Source organism: Python bivittatus, unplaced genomic scaffold (genome assembly GCF_059951505.1).
Source record: "Python bivittatus isolate LINGU-HERP-01145 unplaced genomic scaffold, Pbiv_v1 ctg000680_np1212, whole genome shotgun sequence".
Lineage (NCBI taxonomy): Eukaryota > Metazoa > Chordata > Lepidosauria > Squamata > Pythonidae > Python > Python bivittatus.
The window spans coordinates 9,218,205-9,234,929 of NW_028277095.1; the positions used below are offsets into that span (position 1 = coordinate 9,218,205).

Genomic DNA, 16,725 nt, shown 5'->3' on the forward strand with positions numbered 1-16,725 from the left:
GGGCAAGGCTAACCAGTGAGTTCTCTGACTGAGACCAAGCGTTTTTGCCATCCCCGCCTATTATTTTGGGTTGTGCTATCCTTTGTATTTGATTCACGCCCCTGCACGTTCCAAAGGGCAAAAATCAAACTGGAAGCATTGCATACTTATCATATTCCTGATATAGTAATTTTGGGTTTCTCCTGCTTCAGACAGAGAGAAAACATTAGCATTCTTTACAAAGTTCTTGGAATGAATGTTTCTGTCGCATCCCCCTTCTTTACCTCTTTGTTACAGAAAGCTGCGGGCTACCATCTGGACCTGTTCTGGGTGGGTGTCCTCATGGCAGTGTGTTCATTCATGGGGCTCCCCTGGTATGTGGCAGCCACTGTCATTTCCATCGCACACATCGACAGCTTAAAGATGGAGACAGAGACCAGCGCACCAGGGGAACAGCCACAGTTCCTAGGAGTGAGGTGAGGGTTCCTTCGAAGCCATTGAAAGGCTTTCTCTCATCTGAGTCTAGGAGGCGACAATGCTGGGACGACGGGCAGTGAGTTCAGCAGTCCTCTGGAGCCGTGTTTCTCAGCCTCAGCGACAAAGATGTGTGGACTTTAACGCCCAGAATCCCCCAACCCTAGAACAGCGTTTCTCAACCTCAGCAACTTGAAGATCATTGCCACGAGCATGCTGGCTGGGGAATTCTGGGAGCAGGAGTTCCCGTTGGATCCCCCTTCTCCCCCCCAGCTGTTGCCCCCCAGCCTGCATGATTTGAAGACCACCAGGTGCTGAATGATCGGTTTATTTTACCTGCAGCTCAGCTCCGTTAACTTTTTAGACCAGCAGCAACAAGGAGGGCCGTTACAGCCCCAAGGCCGCCCTTGCACGATTTGGAAGCTTCGGCTGGGGCAAGAGGTAGCTGCCCTCTTGCTGCCAGGGGAAGCAACTGAGATAGCACCGGCACGGGGAGCTGCCCTGGCTTCCAATGAGCTTCTGGGTCCCAGAAACTGGGCCAAGGAACAGTTAGGGAGGGGGTCAAAAAGTCAAAGTGGTGGGCCCAGCCCTGTGATTGAAACCCCACTTTTGTATGTGTTCAGCAGCTCCTCCTCCTGTGGTATCTTATGAAGCTCTTCATGGCTTGGCTCCAATACTTTTAGGACCGTCTCCTCCGGGGGAATCTGGGCACCCACTACACGCACACATGAACTCCTTGCAAGCTGTTAAGGGGCAGAAGCCCAGGCGGTCTCCTCAGCCAAGACTCCCACACTTTGGAATAGCCACCCACCTACCCCCAACATTTAGGAAAGCTGTGAAAGGAGTGCATTTCCAAGAGTTTCTGCATGGAGGGTGCACCAAGTCTGGGGGCAGTTGTTGAGGCAGGGAACTGGAATCTTCTCTTGATGTGTTTTTATTTGCAATGGGATTTTTATTTTATGTGTGCTGGATTTATGATGTAAGATACCTAAAATCAGTATATGAGGTGGCATAATTTCAGTCATTTATGTGGGGAAAATAGGAGGCAGGAGTATTACGTATGTAAAATAAAACTCTGTTTATTTATTTATTTATTTATTTATTTCAATCAGTTTATATGGCTGCCCATCTTGCAACAGCAACTCGGGACAGCTAACATAAAATTAAAACTAAAAAAACCTAATAGTCATAATAATATACAAATGGTGGCAGACAAGGGCCACCATCATTGCAATAACTGTCAGCCTTCCCAGGCAGGCCAGACAGGAAACATGACCAGATGAGCTAATTCTATTTTATCGTAAGGCTACATTAACAGAATCTTGCAAGTCTGACAGTCCAGATCTCGCACCATCAGGGTGGAGCCTTTCTAATTTCTTTTTGTGCCCATTACACAGCTGCGGGCTTTGCCCCCCCTTATCTGATCGTTCCCTAGGCAGCATCTCTTCCCCCCATCTCCCAAGGTCATTCCCACATACTATTACAATAACATGGGGCTTATTGAACCCCCACGCGCGCCATCTGATGATGCAGCATACTCTGCTTGCCTCCCCTGGGGCCCATCGTCTCCTCCTAGGCTTCGGTCTGCAGAGATACTCCGTGCAGAGAGAAGGAAATGGTTCCATGCAGACCAGCGTAAGGACTGGGTAAAAAGAGATGGTGCGGCAGACTTGCTTTCTGCCCTTTACAGCTGAATTCTGCAGCTCACCTGGAACAAACACCATGGAATATTGGGGTGGGCGGCATTTCAACATCAAGCAAGTAGGAAGGTGCTATTAAACCTGGGAATCTATAAAATATGTGAAAATTGCACTAAGGAGGGTTCCATCTCCTTGATTCTGTTTTTTAACAGGGAGCAGAGAGTCACAGGCATTATTGTCTTCGTCCTTACTGGGATTTCAGTCTTCCTGGCACCTGTTCTCAAGGTAAAGTATCTTATCCTCAGTGTAAGCTTAGCAAATGGGCCAGAAATATTAAGCCGCTATCCAACATGACAGGCAAGATTAATAGGTATTTATTTGAAATAAAAGCCATTCTGTGCAGTACAGATAGTCCTGTAATATTGGGACCAGCAAGTCGGTCACTAAGTGCTGTGGTCACTAAGCAGAAATCATGTGACTGCGATAGGCTTATGACCTCACTTCCCCTTTGGTTGTTAAGCAAAACATCATGTAACCACAATTTGCAATTTTACTTTTTTTTTTACACCATAATAACTTTGAACGGTCACTAAACAAGGCAGTCAGTAAGCGAGGACTACCTGTATCAGATTGCAGCTTTAAATAGTTAATTTTTGAAAAGCAGATTCACCTTTGAGATCTCAGAATGGGAACACGTGTGTCTTTTCGCTGTAATACAGTAGACCTGCTTGCTTGCTTTCTCTACTGCAGTATATCCCCATGCCGGTCCTGTATGGAATCTTTCTCTACATGGGAGTGGCCTCGCTCAACGGCATTCAGGTACAAACATAGAGGTTCTGTTGGGAGCTTTGCACTGGTGCTGTCATGCCACTGACTTTCCATGTAAGGGACCACCATTCCAGGTTCGTTTGCTTCCTGCTTTTTTATCAGGCATGGTGAAAGAGTCAGAACTGGACTTGTCAGATCCAAAGGGAAAGGACCCCTGGGAGCTACAGCGCCCCCTTCAAGAAACCAACTAACATCTTGAAGGAGTCAAACCAATGGCTTAGATTCCCAGCTTTGGAAGTCTCCCTGATTCAAACAGAAACCTGAAGCTAGAGCGTTTCACGGTGGCTTCATTGCCTTGACAGATCCCGTGTTGGTGGTGCTGCTGTTGTGGTGCCAGGGTTTTGCCATCCCCAGCCCCACATCTGCCCTCCATCATGCTCTTCTCTTTTCACTTATCCCATTTCCCCATTTATGATGACTTAGAAATGCTCAGAGGTTCTAGAAAAGCCATCAGGGTAGTTGCTCTGTGTTTCTCACTGTCTCCTCAGGACTCCATTCACACCATATATCTAACCCAGTCGGCCACAACTCAGTCATGTGCCCTTATCGATGGCTTTGAGAGCACATGATCATACTAATTTGGTCACAAGTCACAATTTGGCGAGTTAATAGAGAATCCACACGCAATCTGTTCAGGAACTTCCTGAGATCCCAGAGACCCACACTGAGGGTGGAAACAGAGGAAGGGAACAGGGAGGGCCAAGATGAATACCCTTTAACTCAGGGCACACCCTGGCATCTAGGACACACAGCCAAGTCTGGCAGACCATTGACACAAGGTGGCCACTGCAGGGCAGGAAAGCTGTGATCTCAAGGAACCTGGTTAGGGCACTGAAGTTTGTTTACAGGTATGGACATTAAGGAAGTATTTATTAAAATGTATTTTTTAAACAAATGTAAATGGTTGTCCATCTAACAAGTAGAACTCTGGGTAGCAAACAAGAGATAAAAACAGAATGGAAAAAACCAAAAGTGGTTAAAAAATATATATGGTCAAGGCTCATGTAAACATCTCTCCGACCCCATAATGCCAGGTTCCACTAACATCCTGGACCTAGTGCCTGAGGGACAAGCCAGGTCTTCAAGGCCCTCTGGAAGACACACAGGGTCAGGGCCGTCTGGATCTCAGTGGGAAGCCTGTTCCATAGGGCAGCCACTGTGACAAGAAGGCGTGCCTCCTAGGTCCCGTAGGATGACTGTTTCACAGAAGGGACCCAGAGCAGGTCTACCCTGACAGAACCAATGTTATATAGGTCAGGACTACTCTTGTAACAGCTATATTAACAGAACCTTGCAACTCTGAATGCGCTTCTCCCCTCCCTCCCTTTATCTCTGTGTGAACTCGGGAGGGTCTTGTCAGAGATGTTTTTTCAAATTGTTCTCTTGGAACAGGCTCAAGCTCCACTTATCTGACCACTGCCTTCGTAGTGGCTCTTCCTTCTGTCACTCAAGGCTCCTTGAGTGCTCTCTACAACAAGTGACCGTGAGCAGATTCTCCTGATCCAGGAATGGGTGCAACAGGCACAAAAGATGGTTTTGTGCAAAGGCTCTCCTGGCCATGGCTGCCACCTTCTCCTCACGTAGGAGCCATCAGTCCAGGAGGACCTCCAGTTTGTCCACCAACTCCCTCTGCCTCAGGAGAGTTAATGATGGAAGGTCTCGAGACATGGAAGGCCCTAAAACCCATAGCCACTCAGTCTTGTCAGGCCAGTTCTTCTCCATCCACACCTACACAGCCTCCAGGACCGTCATTATTATCAAGGTGCTTTCCCTTGGCAGCCTTACTTGGACAGCCAGGGGCAGAGATGTGTAAATGAAACAGGTCCAGAGCCCTTTTTAATTGTGCCCGGAAATAATTAGGGCACAACACAATTTGCTTTGTGATGGAGATACTTTCAAGACCAGGCACTAATCATCATTCTGAGCAGTGAATTTCTGAACAATGAAGGTTCAAAGAAATTCCACACAGTGCTTTGTGCCTGCCTAGTTGCAGTGCAACTAAAACACATCTCAACACAACAGAAAAGGGGGCCCAGGAATGGTGATTCATGGCCTACTGGCACTTGAGTAGCCAGAGTCAAAACTGTAAGGCACAGTCTACTTTTTCAGGAAAAATTCTCTGCCATCCAAGAACCACACAAATCTGTGACCGTATTCATACTTTCTGCAAAATGGGGAAAGTTCCTCATTACAGCTGATTAGTACCTGCTGCTGAAGGGAAAGAATTGTAGCAATCAGGGATGTCCGCACGATATGAGCAACAGATCAAGATGGCAGCCACGATGGAGAGCACAATTAAAGCTGTGCCTGTGCCAGGTGAGTGGGCACTTCGGTTGCACTGATGTGGCTGCCATCGTGACATTTTGGGCCTGCAGATATCCCTGGTAAAATTCTGTTTTAATACAGTTTCTTGCATGCTGTTGGCAGTAACAAAATGTTTCTACCTCTTTCCTGTGCTCCTCCCCTGCAACTAGTATTGATATTTCATTGTTTTTTTCCCCCAACAGTTCTGGGAGCGCTGCAAACTCTTCTTGATGCCAGCCAAGCACCAACCAGATTATGCCTACCTGCGCCATGTGCCCCTTCGAAAAGTCCATTTGTTCAGTACCATACAGATTGTCTGCTTGGCCATCCTCTGGATCCTGAAATCCACTGTGGCGGCCATTATCTTCCCTGTGATGGTAGGCACCTCCATACCTTGTCACAACTCGCTCTGAGGCCCAGTTCCACCTATAAATCTTGGTCCAAAAAAGGTTTCTTTGGGGGGGCGGTCTGTTCTTAATCAGCAGCAGCCTGAATCAGGATTGAAAGTTATGGACACTGGCTAATCCAATGCGAGTTGGTAGTAGATGTTTTTCAACTTCCTAGTCTGAAAAAGAGTATTGGCCCAAGTTCATGAAGGGAGCATGTGCGGCTGAGGGAGGACTTGAACCTGCTGCGTCCAGCACTTTCAGCATCAGCCCATGTTCCCTCTTAGGCACCTTCACCTCCACTTCTTGGGTTGAGAGGGAGGGACGGTCCCAAAGTCACCCAGCTGGCCTAAAGGAGAACCTGGTTCTCCATTCCTGGTCCAGCATCTTAACCACTACATTATAATGGTCTCCCACATTTAAGTACAGTAAAGCAAAACAGCTGCTTGGCAGACAGAAGGAGAACCCTCAGGGCTGTCAAACTTGGACTGTGTGGCCCCTAAAGCCCACTTTAGAAACTCCTGCCACATTATGGATCAGTATGTAAAACTCATGCAGAACATTAGGATTACTATAATCCTAATATAATACAGTATAATATGGGCTATAAACATCCAGTAATCTGGATTTTTGCAGCTCAGTCAATATAGCCCTAAGCTCCAGAGCCCATAAGTAAATTGGTTCCATAGAAAAATTAGTCCCAACTCCAAATGCTGCCTCCTACATCTCCAAAAATCAGAGGGCGTCTGGTAGCACTTTTTCCAACTAATGAATCTTATTAAAAGGCATCAACTTTCATGAGCTGCAGCTCCCTTCATCAGATGTATCAGTTGCAGTTAGCTGCAGCTCATGAAAGTTGATGCCTTTTAATAAAATCTGTTACCCAGAAAAGGTGTGTCAGGCTCCTTTTGAGCTGACTATCATAGACTAACATGATTCTCCTTCTAAAACCTGCTAGGATGAAACTTTGAGCCAAGACTAAAGCGACTCTCCCCAGCGATAAATGCCTTGCCCTGGATATTGAGATGTGACCAATAATCAATGGTGGTGGCTCCAGGAGAGCGCAATCTCTCAGTGTGACAAATGAGGAGTCATCTTTCTCTCCTGCTTCCACACCAACTCATGTCTTATTTTGGGTACAATGTAATGAATGTTTGCCCCTTCTCCTCTGCAGCCCACAATTCATTCCTTTCCAGCACCAAATGGACAATGTTTGCAGCAACCTGGAGGTGACGGCTGCAGCCTGGCCAAGGTACTTCCAGAAATGGGCCACTATTGTGACCTTAGATGCTGATTTTTATGTTGTTTCTCACCTTTCAGATTTTAGCCTTGATTTTAGTCCGGAAGATGTTGGACTTTGTCTTTTCCCAGCACGATCTGGCTTGGATTGATAACATCATTCCTGAAAAAGAGAAGGTGGATGACAAGAAAAAAGAAAAGAAAAAGAAAGGCCAAAGAACCAAGGCGGAGCACCCTGATGAGGTGTGTTGGGAACCCTGGAGACCAGGCCACAAGATGGTACTTCTGTCTTAGCACAAATGTTCGGCCACCCTGCCCTGGCATCACACATCACGCCCGCGCTCCTTGCAGAGCAAGCTGGGGATTACTCCAGTAGAGGAGCTGAGACGGGTTTCTGAAGAGCCTTCCAGCTTGGGGTCAAATGGCTCCCTGTCTGTTTTGCCCTTGCATTGCAGAATGGAGGCTGCAATCTGACGCTTCCATTTCTACCACCTGGGAATAGCCTAAAGAGGACTGTGCTGTTCTCTGTGAACAATCCTTAGGAACCTCAGAAAATGTACTTCAGGAGGGATTTATAGGAACCTGCATGCTGCTAATCCATTATAAAGCAAATTGGAAAAGGTTAGTTCTACTCTATAAAGAAATTATACAAAAATTCATATATATATTATATAAAGGTGGTGTAAAAGCATGTTGTCTCTCTAATCTCTGGCCCAAGCAAACCCATATTTAAAAGTGTGCTTGAAGTTGCAAGTTAAGTAATGCATCAACTACCAATTCGCTGGGATAATAATAAAGAATGCAACCTCGGGAGGGGGCATTGCACTAGCGGGCCTATGTGCAGGAGAATCCCCTGCCACCACACAGTCTACCATGATTCCTGTGTGAACAAAGCTCCCAGAAGAATTTGTTTACAGTTGTGTTAGTGACTCAGCATCTTGATAGAACCTGAGCGTCTTACTTACTGGAAATGGAATGGACACTGTTTGGGGGCTGAGGCAAGACAGATTCCAATGGGTTTGTTATAATAGAGGGAAACTTGGGCTGGGGAAAAAGAAGGGCGAAAAAGGCAGTGAGCAAAGCCATGTGGAAAAACAGATTCACATGCACATAATGGTGGGTGATCCTTGGGTTCTGGATTAGGGACCATCTTCAACCATCTGACAATAGAGGGTAGGCTGGGCTGAAGGTCCCTACGCAGGTGCGTAGTCCAAGTTCTTTCCGCAATTAATTCAAATACTTTTGCAATTGCAAGCTATTTCATCCTGAATATTTGAGTACCACCAGCTCAACAAAAAAATAATTAATATGAACACGTGAAAATATTTTTTTATCCTGCCTTTATTATTTTTTTAATAAATGACTCAAGGCAGTGAACAAACCTAATACTCCTTCCTCCTTGTATTCTCCCCACAACAACCACCCCGTGAGGTGAGTTGGGCTGAGAGAGAGTGACTGGCCCAAAGTCACCCAGCTGGCTTTCATGCCTACGGGGGACTAGAACTCACAGTTTCCTTTCTAAATTTCTAAATAATTTTCTAAATAAAGTGAAAGGTAAAGTCTCCCTTGAGTCAGACTGGATGAGTTCATGCTGCTTTCTTGCAAAGAGCTTTGTTGTGGCTTTCTTCCAGGATTCTTTTCCCATTTCCTTGTGGTCTCCTCTCCAAATACTAACCAGGTCTGACCCTTCCAAGCTCTTTCAAGATTCGCTGAAGATGGTTGCATGCTGCCATCTTGCTGTGGCAGTTCAAAGCACAGGGTAATGACAAAAACAAACACTGGTGACCAATTCCTTAAAACAAATGCATTCTCCAAAACATTTTGAATGCAAGTTGGGACACACAAATTTTGCAGGAGGCCATACACAGTTACACAGAAGCAAAGAATGAAGTGACAGTCCCTTCTCCCAAGACACAGTTTTGGAACATCCTGTCTGCTGATTCTGAATGCTCGCTATTTTGGAAAACTGACGCACTGAACCCCTCCTCCAGGACATCAGACGTCTCAAATGTTCTCCATCCAGCAACACTTCACTGTTAGGCAGATCTGCACAATTCCTACAGGTCATTTTTTCTGTGGTCAGTAGAGTACACTGCTGTATAAAAACAATTATTTTTGGTGCAAAATTCAATGAGGTCAAGAGATGTGCAGTAAGAAGTGGCATTTTTCATCTGCTAGCAGGAGTGTCACTTTTTTCTAGAAAGTCTCACGAAGACCGTCCTTGACAGTCTTCAGAGAGTTGGGGAAACAAGTTTTGAAATTTGCATTTATTCTCTTGCCACATTGTGTTTTTAGATGTATTTAGTAACATTTATGAAAATAAAGTGAGAAATGATCCATCCCCCACATATAAGATGCTCTAAAGTGACCTATTCTTGTCTTCTTTATGGGGTTGGCAGGGGATTCTCCTGCACATATAACCATTAGTGCAGTGGGCCCCCCCGAGGTTGCATTCTTTATTATTATTCCAGCAAATTGGTAGTTGATGCATTACTTAACTTGCAACTTCAAGCACACTTTTAAATATGGGTTTGCTTGGGCCAGAGATTAGAGAGACAACATGCTTTTACAACACCTTTATATAATATATATAAATTTTTATATAATTTGTTTATATAATAGAGCTAACCTTTTCCAGTATGCTTAATAATGGATTAGCAGCATGCAGGTTCCTATAAATCCTTCCTGAAGTACACTCCCAATCAGGTTCAGATGTTGAAAACTTCTGCCCAAATGTGAGTCACATGGATTTGACACTTGGAGCAAAAACCTACCTGGCCGAAGCTTCAGTGGGACAGTTGAAAACCAAAGACCCCTCTAGCCCACAGGAATGCAAAATCACTCCAATGTGCCAACTTATGTACTTGCATCAGATGTCCCTTGCATGATTATTTCCTTGCGTGCATATTGTCATTTTGGCATCATGGTTTGATGTGGGTGCTGCTGGTCTTAGGCTTCTACAGGAGAACCCCGAGGTACATGTGCCCTATGCCAGGTAATGAAAGGGAGGAAAACCAAAAGATTTAGCTGAACATTAAAGTGACGCGACCGTTCTCATGTGTGTCAATCCTTGCCGTCTGTCCTTTACTCTTTCAAGACCTCACCAGATCCTGAGAGTCTCGGGCCACTGATTTTTCAGGCTTTGGACGCGGCATCGGTTGATCTAAGCTTTGGTAGAGCCAGAGGGGGATCCAGCCATGGATTTAATTTCCTTTTCTTTCAAACCTTCCGAGTGACATACCTTGGGAAGCAGGAAAAGAAAGTTTATGGAAGTGACCCAAAGTGTCTTTTTCAGCCTTCTCTTTTCTTATCCTTCTCTTCTTCATTGGCTCTTTTGTTCTTCCTTGGACCAGTTTCATGTGCATGTATGTTTCCCTCCAGGAGAAAAATCTTCCAGTTGGACTTTTGCATTCTGATTCCTCCCCTAACAGTTCTGATCCAGATCACAGGTAACAAATGTATTTTGCTGAGTTTGTACTAGGTTTTAATTTCTTTACAACTCTCAGATTTACCAAGACGGTTGTAGATATTTTTTGCAGTAAAAGCAATCAGTTATGTCAGCTGTCAATTATGTTTAGTTTCAAACGGGGGTTCTCAAATTAGGGGTCATTAGCAACCTAAACATTTTTAAATTTTGCCTCAGGAATGATTGTCAAGCCCAGAATGTGGCTTGTTACATTTTGAATTTTTTGAATCTTGCTTCCTTTTCTTAGCAGAGGCACAAGGATTCTAGAAACCACCAACAATATTGTATTAATTATTAAACTATAGAAAGTTCTCTAGCAATGACCTTTTTAATATTTATATTATACTTATATTTATCTCTGTTTATTTATTTTTTATTCTTTTTGTGCCTTCAAGTCAGTGTTGATTCCTGGCGACTGCCTGGACAAGTCCCTGCAGTTTTCCTGGCAAGATTTCAGAAGGGGTTTGCCCTTGCCTGCTTCCTAGGGCTGAAAAAGGGTGACTGGCCCAAGGTCACCCAGCCGGCTTTGTGCCTCGGGCAGGACTGGAACTCAGAGTTTCCTGGTTCCCAGCTTAATGCCTTCCTTAACCACTACCCCAAACTGGTTCTCTGTTTTACTTTACAAAGTGTTTAAATGTATGTGTTAAAATCCATTGTGCCGAAACCATAAAGTTCTGTAACTTGCTTTCAGTGCCAATTTGGTGTTGTGAAGGCATCAAGCTAGAAACCGGGAAACTGAGTTCTCGTCCCTGGGTGGCCTTAGGCCAGTCCCTCAGTCCTGGGAAGAAGAAGACAAGGGCCAGTCACCTCTGAAAAACCTTGCCCGGAAAACCGCAGCTGGGCTTGGCTTCTCTCCGAAGGGTTTTTATGCCTCCAGTGTGGTGTGTCGTTCCATAGCCTTCGCTGTGTACCTGTGGGTGAAGTTCAGCGTGCTTACCTGTGATTGTAATGGAGGCTGAGCGCCTGCCTAGCGGGACACTCACTGCTACGAGGAGAGCCAGGCTGGTCTAAGCTTCTGCCCCTTGGCGCAATTGGTTAGTCCGAGAAAGCGCCACCAGGCTGCCAGCAGGAAGAGCAAGTCCTCGGTTGCTTTGCACTGAAATTTGTCTCAAATTACATACAAAGTCCCATTTCATTTCAAAATGTTGAAACTGGAGTTCATTAGAGGACTTATTTCTCACATTTTAAAAAATTTAAAGGCTTCCTGGTATTTTGCATATATTAGCTAGCTATTCAATGAAAAGGGTTATCTGTGTCACACCTGCAGTGAAGACTTGGGTCGTTTTAAAGCAATTAGCTCCCTATAAAGCAAATCTCACCTCCCCTTTTCCTTCCTTACTCGTTGCCCCCACCCAGCAGCTGGGTATGTGAAAGAGCCCTCCTCTTTCAGGACTCAACTCCAGCCATCATTAAAGTAACTACAACCCACTGAACCATCATAATAAATGTGTTAGTTTTTGTCATAAAACACAGCTGTGCTTTCAGAAATTAACTTAGAATTTAAAAATTCTAAGGGGGGATTGTCCCTCTAGTCAGCGTTGACTCTTGGCAACTGCCTGGGGAGAGAGTGAACAGTCCAAGGTCACGCGTGGCTTTGTGCCGAAGCAGGGCTCGCATTCACAATCTCCCGGCTTGTTTATTTATTTGGTCATTCGTTCATTCATTAAATTTGTATGCCGCCCGTCTCCCCCAGTGGGTGACTCTGGGTGGCTCACAATAAACGTAAAAGCCACAAACAGTTAAAAAATAAATACCCCCATTCCTGAATTAAAATTAATTGATTAATTAAAAAGTCAAACTACAGAAACAAGCCCTATACATAAAAACTAAAAAACATTCAAGATGACCGGGAAGTCACATCAACCACCCCACAAGCCACTTCCATTGGTGTGAGCCCCCATGCAGCCCCCAGGCCATCCAGCATAACCAGGATTTCAATCTCCTGGTTTCTACCCTGGTGCCTTTAACCACTATACCACACTGGTTCTCAAGAAGAGATTTAGAATATGAGGAAAAATGAAAATAATGAGAATAGTAAAATATAAATAACAAGGAGAAGATGGGAAATCTCCTGCATCCTCCCAGGGTAAAATGGGAATTTGTATTTAATCTCCCTACAAAATCACAGCCTAAGAAGTTGGTAAAGTTCTGGAGCTGAGCGGGAGAATTGCTGGCTCCACTCAGGAGCAATTGCTTGCTCTGCTGAGAAAAGAAACTTTAGGCGGTGGTTTCTATGCCGTGGCACCATCTGTGCTTGGCAGATAAGAGGAAAATAAAGGGCAAAGAAACTGGACTTTGCATATGACCGCAGCTTCATGTCTGAGATGGATTCCTAATTCCAATTTATTTTCCTTTCTTGTAGTATTACACTTCACTTGAAGATTTCCTGCCCATCTTCTCCTGCCTTTAGCTATTCCCGAAGCCCCATCTGTGCTGTACCCCAGGTGAAGATAGAGATGGGATCCAATTATGAAGATACTGACACCGAGAGGCAGCACCCACAGGACATGGGCAGTGAGACTACCCTCTAGTCTCCACGTGGCTTTTTCCCCCATGTTACAGCCCCAGAGGTCACTGGGTCCTCCTGGGCCTTATCCACCACTAAAGAATGGAGCACAAAAATTAAATGAGTTGTGGAACTCAGGCACAGTGAGGAGCCCAAAGAACTTCACTCAGACATTGTGGAAAAGATACATCAGGACCCCAGAGTTTATGGGGTAAAGGAATTCCTTAGACTGGAAGCAGTTTTAGCTTATCAGATTGCATCCTTTTTGGACATAGGCAACTTTCATTGTGATGGGTGAGATGTTTCTGGCATTCTTCAGCAACTTTTTGAACTTGCTTGGTTTTGCAGAAGCCCCTGGAATTCAACTGAACCAATGGATTTTTCCTTCCATTAGTAAGTGAGCATTTAATCCAAGAAGCCATAAAATCTCCCCTCTCATCTCCCACTGAGATATTCTTGCAGACATTTCTTGATGAAACCTAAATTTCTGAGAAATAAAGCAGATAATCCCAAGCTTTGGTTTGAGAAGAATGGAACTAATAGTTCCAGGAGAATTCGTCTGTGGTTTTCTTAAGAAGAAAAAAAATCTGTGTTGAAAAAGTAGAGCTGTTTTTTCATCTGCCCCACCCCCCAATGGATGCCTCAATGATCTTTATTTTTGGGACCAAAATCCAACCAAGGAAGGAAAAGTTTACCCTTGCTGTTTTCTGTAAGCAAAGCCCCCCTTTCTCTTTTCTTCAGAAGTAATCAGATGATGAGCCATCCATCACCAGCTGCATTGACACCCTGGTGATAATCCTTGCCACCATGCTGGCAACACAATGTGACGTGACTGGCACCATCATTTTATGAGGAAAATGAATGAACCCTACTGAGTAACTTTTAATAAACAAGAAGCTGCATGGAAGCAAAAGCTGGACTTTGAAGAAGCAGGATAGAAACAGTATTGACACTTCTGAATGTTGACGTTGGAGCAGACTCTTGAGAATACCATGATAGCAAGGAAAATAACCAAATAGAACAAATCATTCGGGAGTTCTCACTTGAAGCACAAATGCCCAGGCTCAAATTACCAAATTGCGGGCACATAAGGTGAAGACCCGGATCCTTTGAGAAGTTCGTAATGCTGGGAAAAGTAGAAAGAAAGAGGACAGCCAGCAGCAAGCGATTGGACTCAATTGCAGCAGCAGTGACAGCACCATTGAGAGACCTAAACAGCCAGGCTGAGGAGACAATCCTAGAGGGAGTCTATATAATGACCGAGAATCCACATCAACCTGATGGCACTTAATCAAACTTGTTTTCCTTTCCATGTTGCCCACCCAATTTTTTTGGAGCGTTTTTATTCACTGATGGCTGAAAAATAAACCAGCCTTTTTCACTGTGAATTAACAGTAGCAAATAACCCATTTCTCAGTTCTCCCTTGCTGGTATGTTCAGATTTAGTTAAGAGCTACACACTGGTCACCTTGTTAATTTTCTGAGGCGTTGCTCTTTCAGTATTTTTCCAAATCCATGTAAACAAAAAAGCACATAATATCCTGTTTGTTTATAAGGGAATTATGTGTCACACTCTGGGAGGAGATTTCCCCACTGGTGTTTCTCTCATAAGACAGCCCCAAGTTTCAGTATAATAATTTTGCATTTGTGAACAATGTGGGAGGTCCTGCTGCCATTTCAGGTCTTTTGTTCTTTCCAACGTTCTCCTGAGCTGGAACGTTGGAGATTACAAAAGGGGTGTCTGTCTGTCAGCAACCGAACGCTCTGAAGCCCAGACAGAACGGGACCCACTTCAGAATGTTGGGGGAAGCCAGAAAAGAAAGTTTGAGCTTGGAAAAGAGCCGGGTCCGGCTGGGGAGAGATCTCCCCCGCTGCATTCTGATGGGAGAGGCAACCGGGCAGCCGCTCAGAATATTGCTGATCTCTCCGGTTCTAAGCTTTCCTCGCTTCTCCCCCAGATCACTTGACAACGCAGCCACCCTAAGCGCTGTGGTGTGCGTGCCTGTGCACACACTTGCATACAACACAAGGGGAGAGCAGAAAGACCCGTGGCACAGATGCATCATGTTATTTCATTTTGCAGACAGTGCAGATCCCTCCTGCGGCCACTGCAGGCTTAGCAGGATTTCCCGAAGCTGCAGGGTTTCCCTGCCTTATTGTCCTTTCCAGCCCAGGGCAACGTTGTGTCTACTGAGGAGACCCGGCCAGGCTTCCATTGGCAAGGGGAGACTTGAACCTGGGCTCCCCAAGGGTGTCTGGCCAAAGCCTTACCATTACACCCCCACTGGCTCAGGAGAAAGGGATATTGTCAGTGGCCTAAAGAATCTTGGGAACCTTTCCATCCCATTTTGAAGGACAGCAGATTTCTCTTCTGTCAGCTGGCGGCGGCTTTGGTCCCTTCTGGTAGGGAGTCTCCAGCCATCATGTTCTGCCTTCAGAAAGGAGACTGGAAATAGAAGCCCCTTCAAGAGTCTAGGCAGACGTATAGAAACTGAGTGACCCTTCTTCGCTTACAGTAGCAACAAGTAGTACCAAAATATAGGAACAGAAACACCTGCTTTGGTGCAGTTGTTCTTGGCATTGTCGCACTGAGTTGTAATTGGATCACTGCCCCTGCTGGCCTTTTCCTGGTTCTCCAGTCCACAGTAGGTAATCTCAGCAAGGTGAATTAGCAAAGTGCACCTCAGGAAAAGAGTTTTGGGCCGAAATGCTATGTGGAGCCAGCCTTTTCTTCTCATTCTAATGCAGTTAGAAAAAGATCCTTGCAAGCAAAGGAGTGGGTGGCTAATCTCCAACTGCCTCTGCATACTTCAGCAATAGGTTTACAATACCAACTGTCTTAAGGAGCATTTTGTACAGCACTTTGAGGGTTGTAAAAGACTCCAATTCTCAGGAAAAGGCCTCCCTGATGATTAAGAGCTCACCACTGTTGAGGCAGTCTTATGGCAGGAGTACCTGCATCAAAAGGAAAACAAGAACTGAACCACTCTAGCATCTCCCCAAACAAAATCCTTGGTTTCGGACCTGAAACTGCACCTTTTGTGCTGTTTTACAAATTGCATGTCCCTGTTGTGTTCACATCTTTTGAAATCTGCAGTTGGAGGGGTTACAGGTATGAAAAAAGAAGCAAGCTCTCCCAGTACTGGGCTGGGAAACCTCTTGCCCTGCAAAGGTCTCTGACTCCTTACAGCACGACCAGCGATGCTCATCCTCCCTTCCCTGCTTATCTCGCCATGAACTTGTCCCCTGAGCCACTTTTGAGGGGCACGTTCTCCTGACATCGCCTCCACCTTAACCCCAGCCCATTGCAGTGGCAGCTCTTCGGCAGGCCCCTCCCAATAAGGCTGCTGGTCACTTCCCTCTCCAGTGATTTTGGCCAGGTCTGCGAGCGCAACAGGACACTTGGCCTGTGTGGCCTTTTTGGGGGGTTGAACTTGTCGAGAAACATCAATGCATGGAAACACCAGCACTTTCTAAACGAACGCGCATCTTCCAGATCAATGTACCTACGTCAGCAAGGAAGTTTTGGAGGCTGGTATTCTGCGCATGTGAGCGCTCCTAAGATAGAAATTAATTGGAGCAAGGACCAGTGAAGTAGGAGTGATAAGCAGTGGAAAAGCAATGTATTTGCAGGAAATGTAGGGCTGGGCAAGCTACATCCTCTGGGCTCCAGCCACATGCGCCTGGAAAGGCAGGCGCCTCAGAGCAGAACATTCTTAGTGCTGGCAGAGGAACAGGCAAGACGATCCAGAACTCTTGACTGAAGTAGGAGAAACCTGCAGGGATCAGAAAGGCGCAGGGCGAGGCGGGAAGGCATCCTGAGGAAGTCCCTTGCCTTCCACCCTCTCACCAGATGCTGCCATCAATGCCCGTTCTGGCTTGAGCTGCCTGAGGGGTTGCATG

At 45.5% G+C, this 16,725-nt stretch overlaps 1 protein-coding gene across 1 annotated transcript in view; it reads left to right on the forward strand.

Annotated features, from left to right (window-relative positions):
- SLC4A5 (solute carrier family 4 member 5) overlaps nucleotides 1-13,309 on the forward strand; it is a 55,802-nt gene extending 42,493 nt beyond the window's left edge. The window contains exons 17-23 of the mRNA XM_025169428.2: nucleotides 277-455; nucleotides 2,306-2,378; nucleotides 2,844-2,912; nucleotides 5,429-5,602; nucleotides 6,932-7,093; nucleotides 10,232-10,299; nucleotides 12,679-13,309. Coding sequence (XP_025025196.2) covers nucleotides 277-455; nucleotides 2,306-2,378; nucleotides 2,844-2,912; nucleotides 5,429-5,602; nucleotides 6,932-7,093; nucleotides 10,232-10,299; nucleotides 12,679-12,847 — 894 coding nt within the window. The 3' untranslated portion in view covers nucleotides 12,848-13,309. The remainder of the gene's footprint in view (nucleotides 1-276; nucleotides 456-2,305; nucleotides 2,379-2,843; nucleotides 2,913-5,428; nucleotides 5,603-6,931; nucleotides 7,094-10,231; nucleotides 10,300-12,678) is intronic.
- The last annotated feature ends 3,416 nt before the right edge of the window (nucleotides 13,310-16,725 follow it).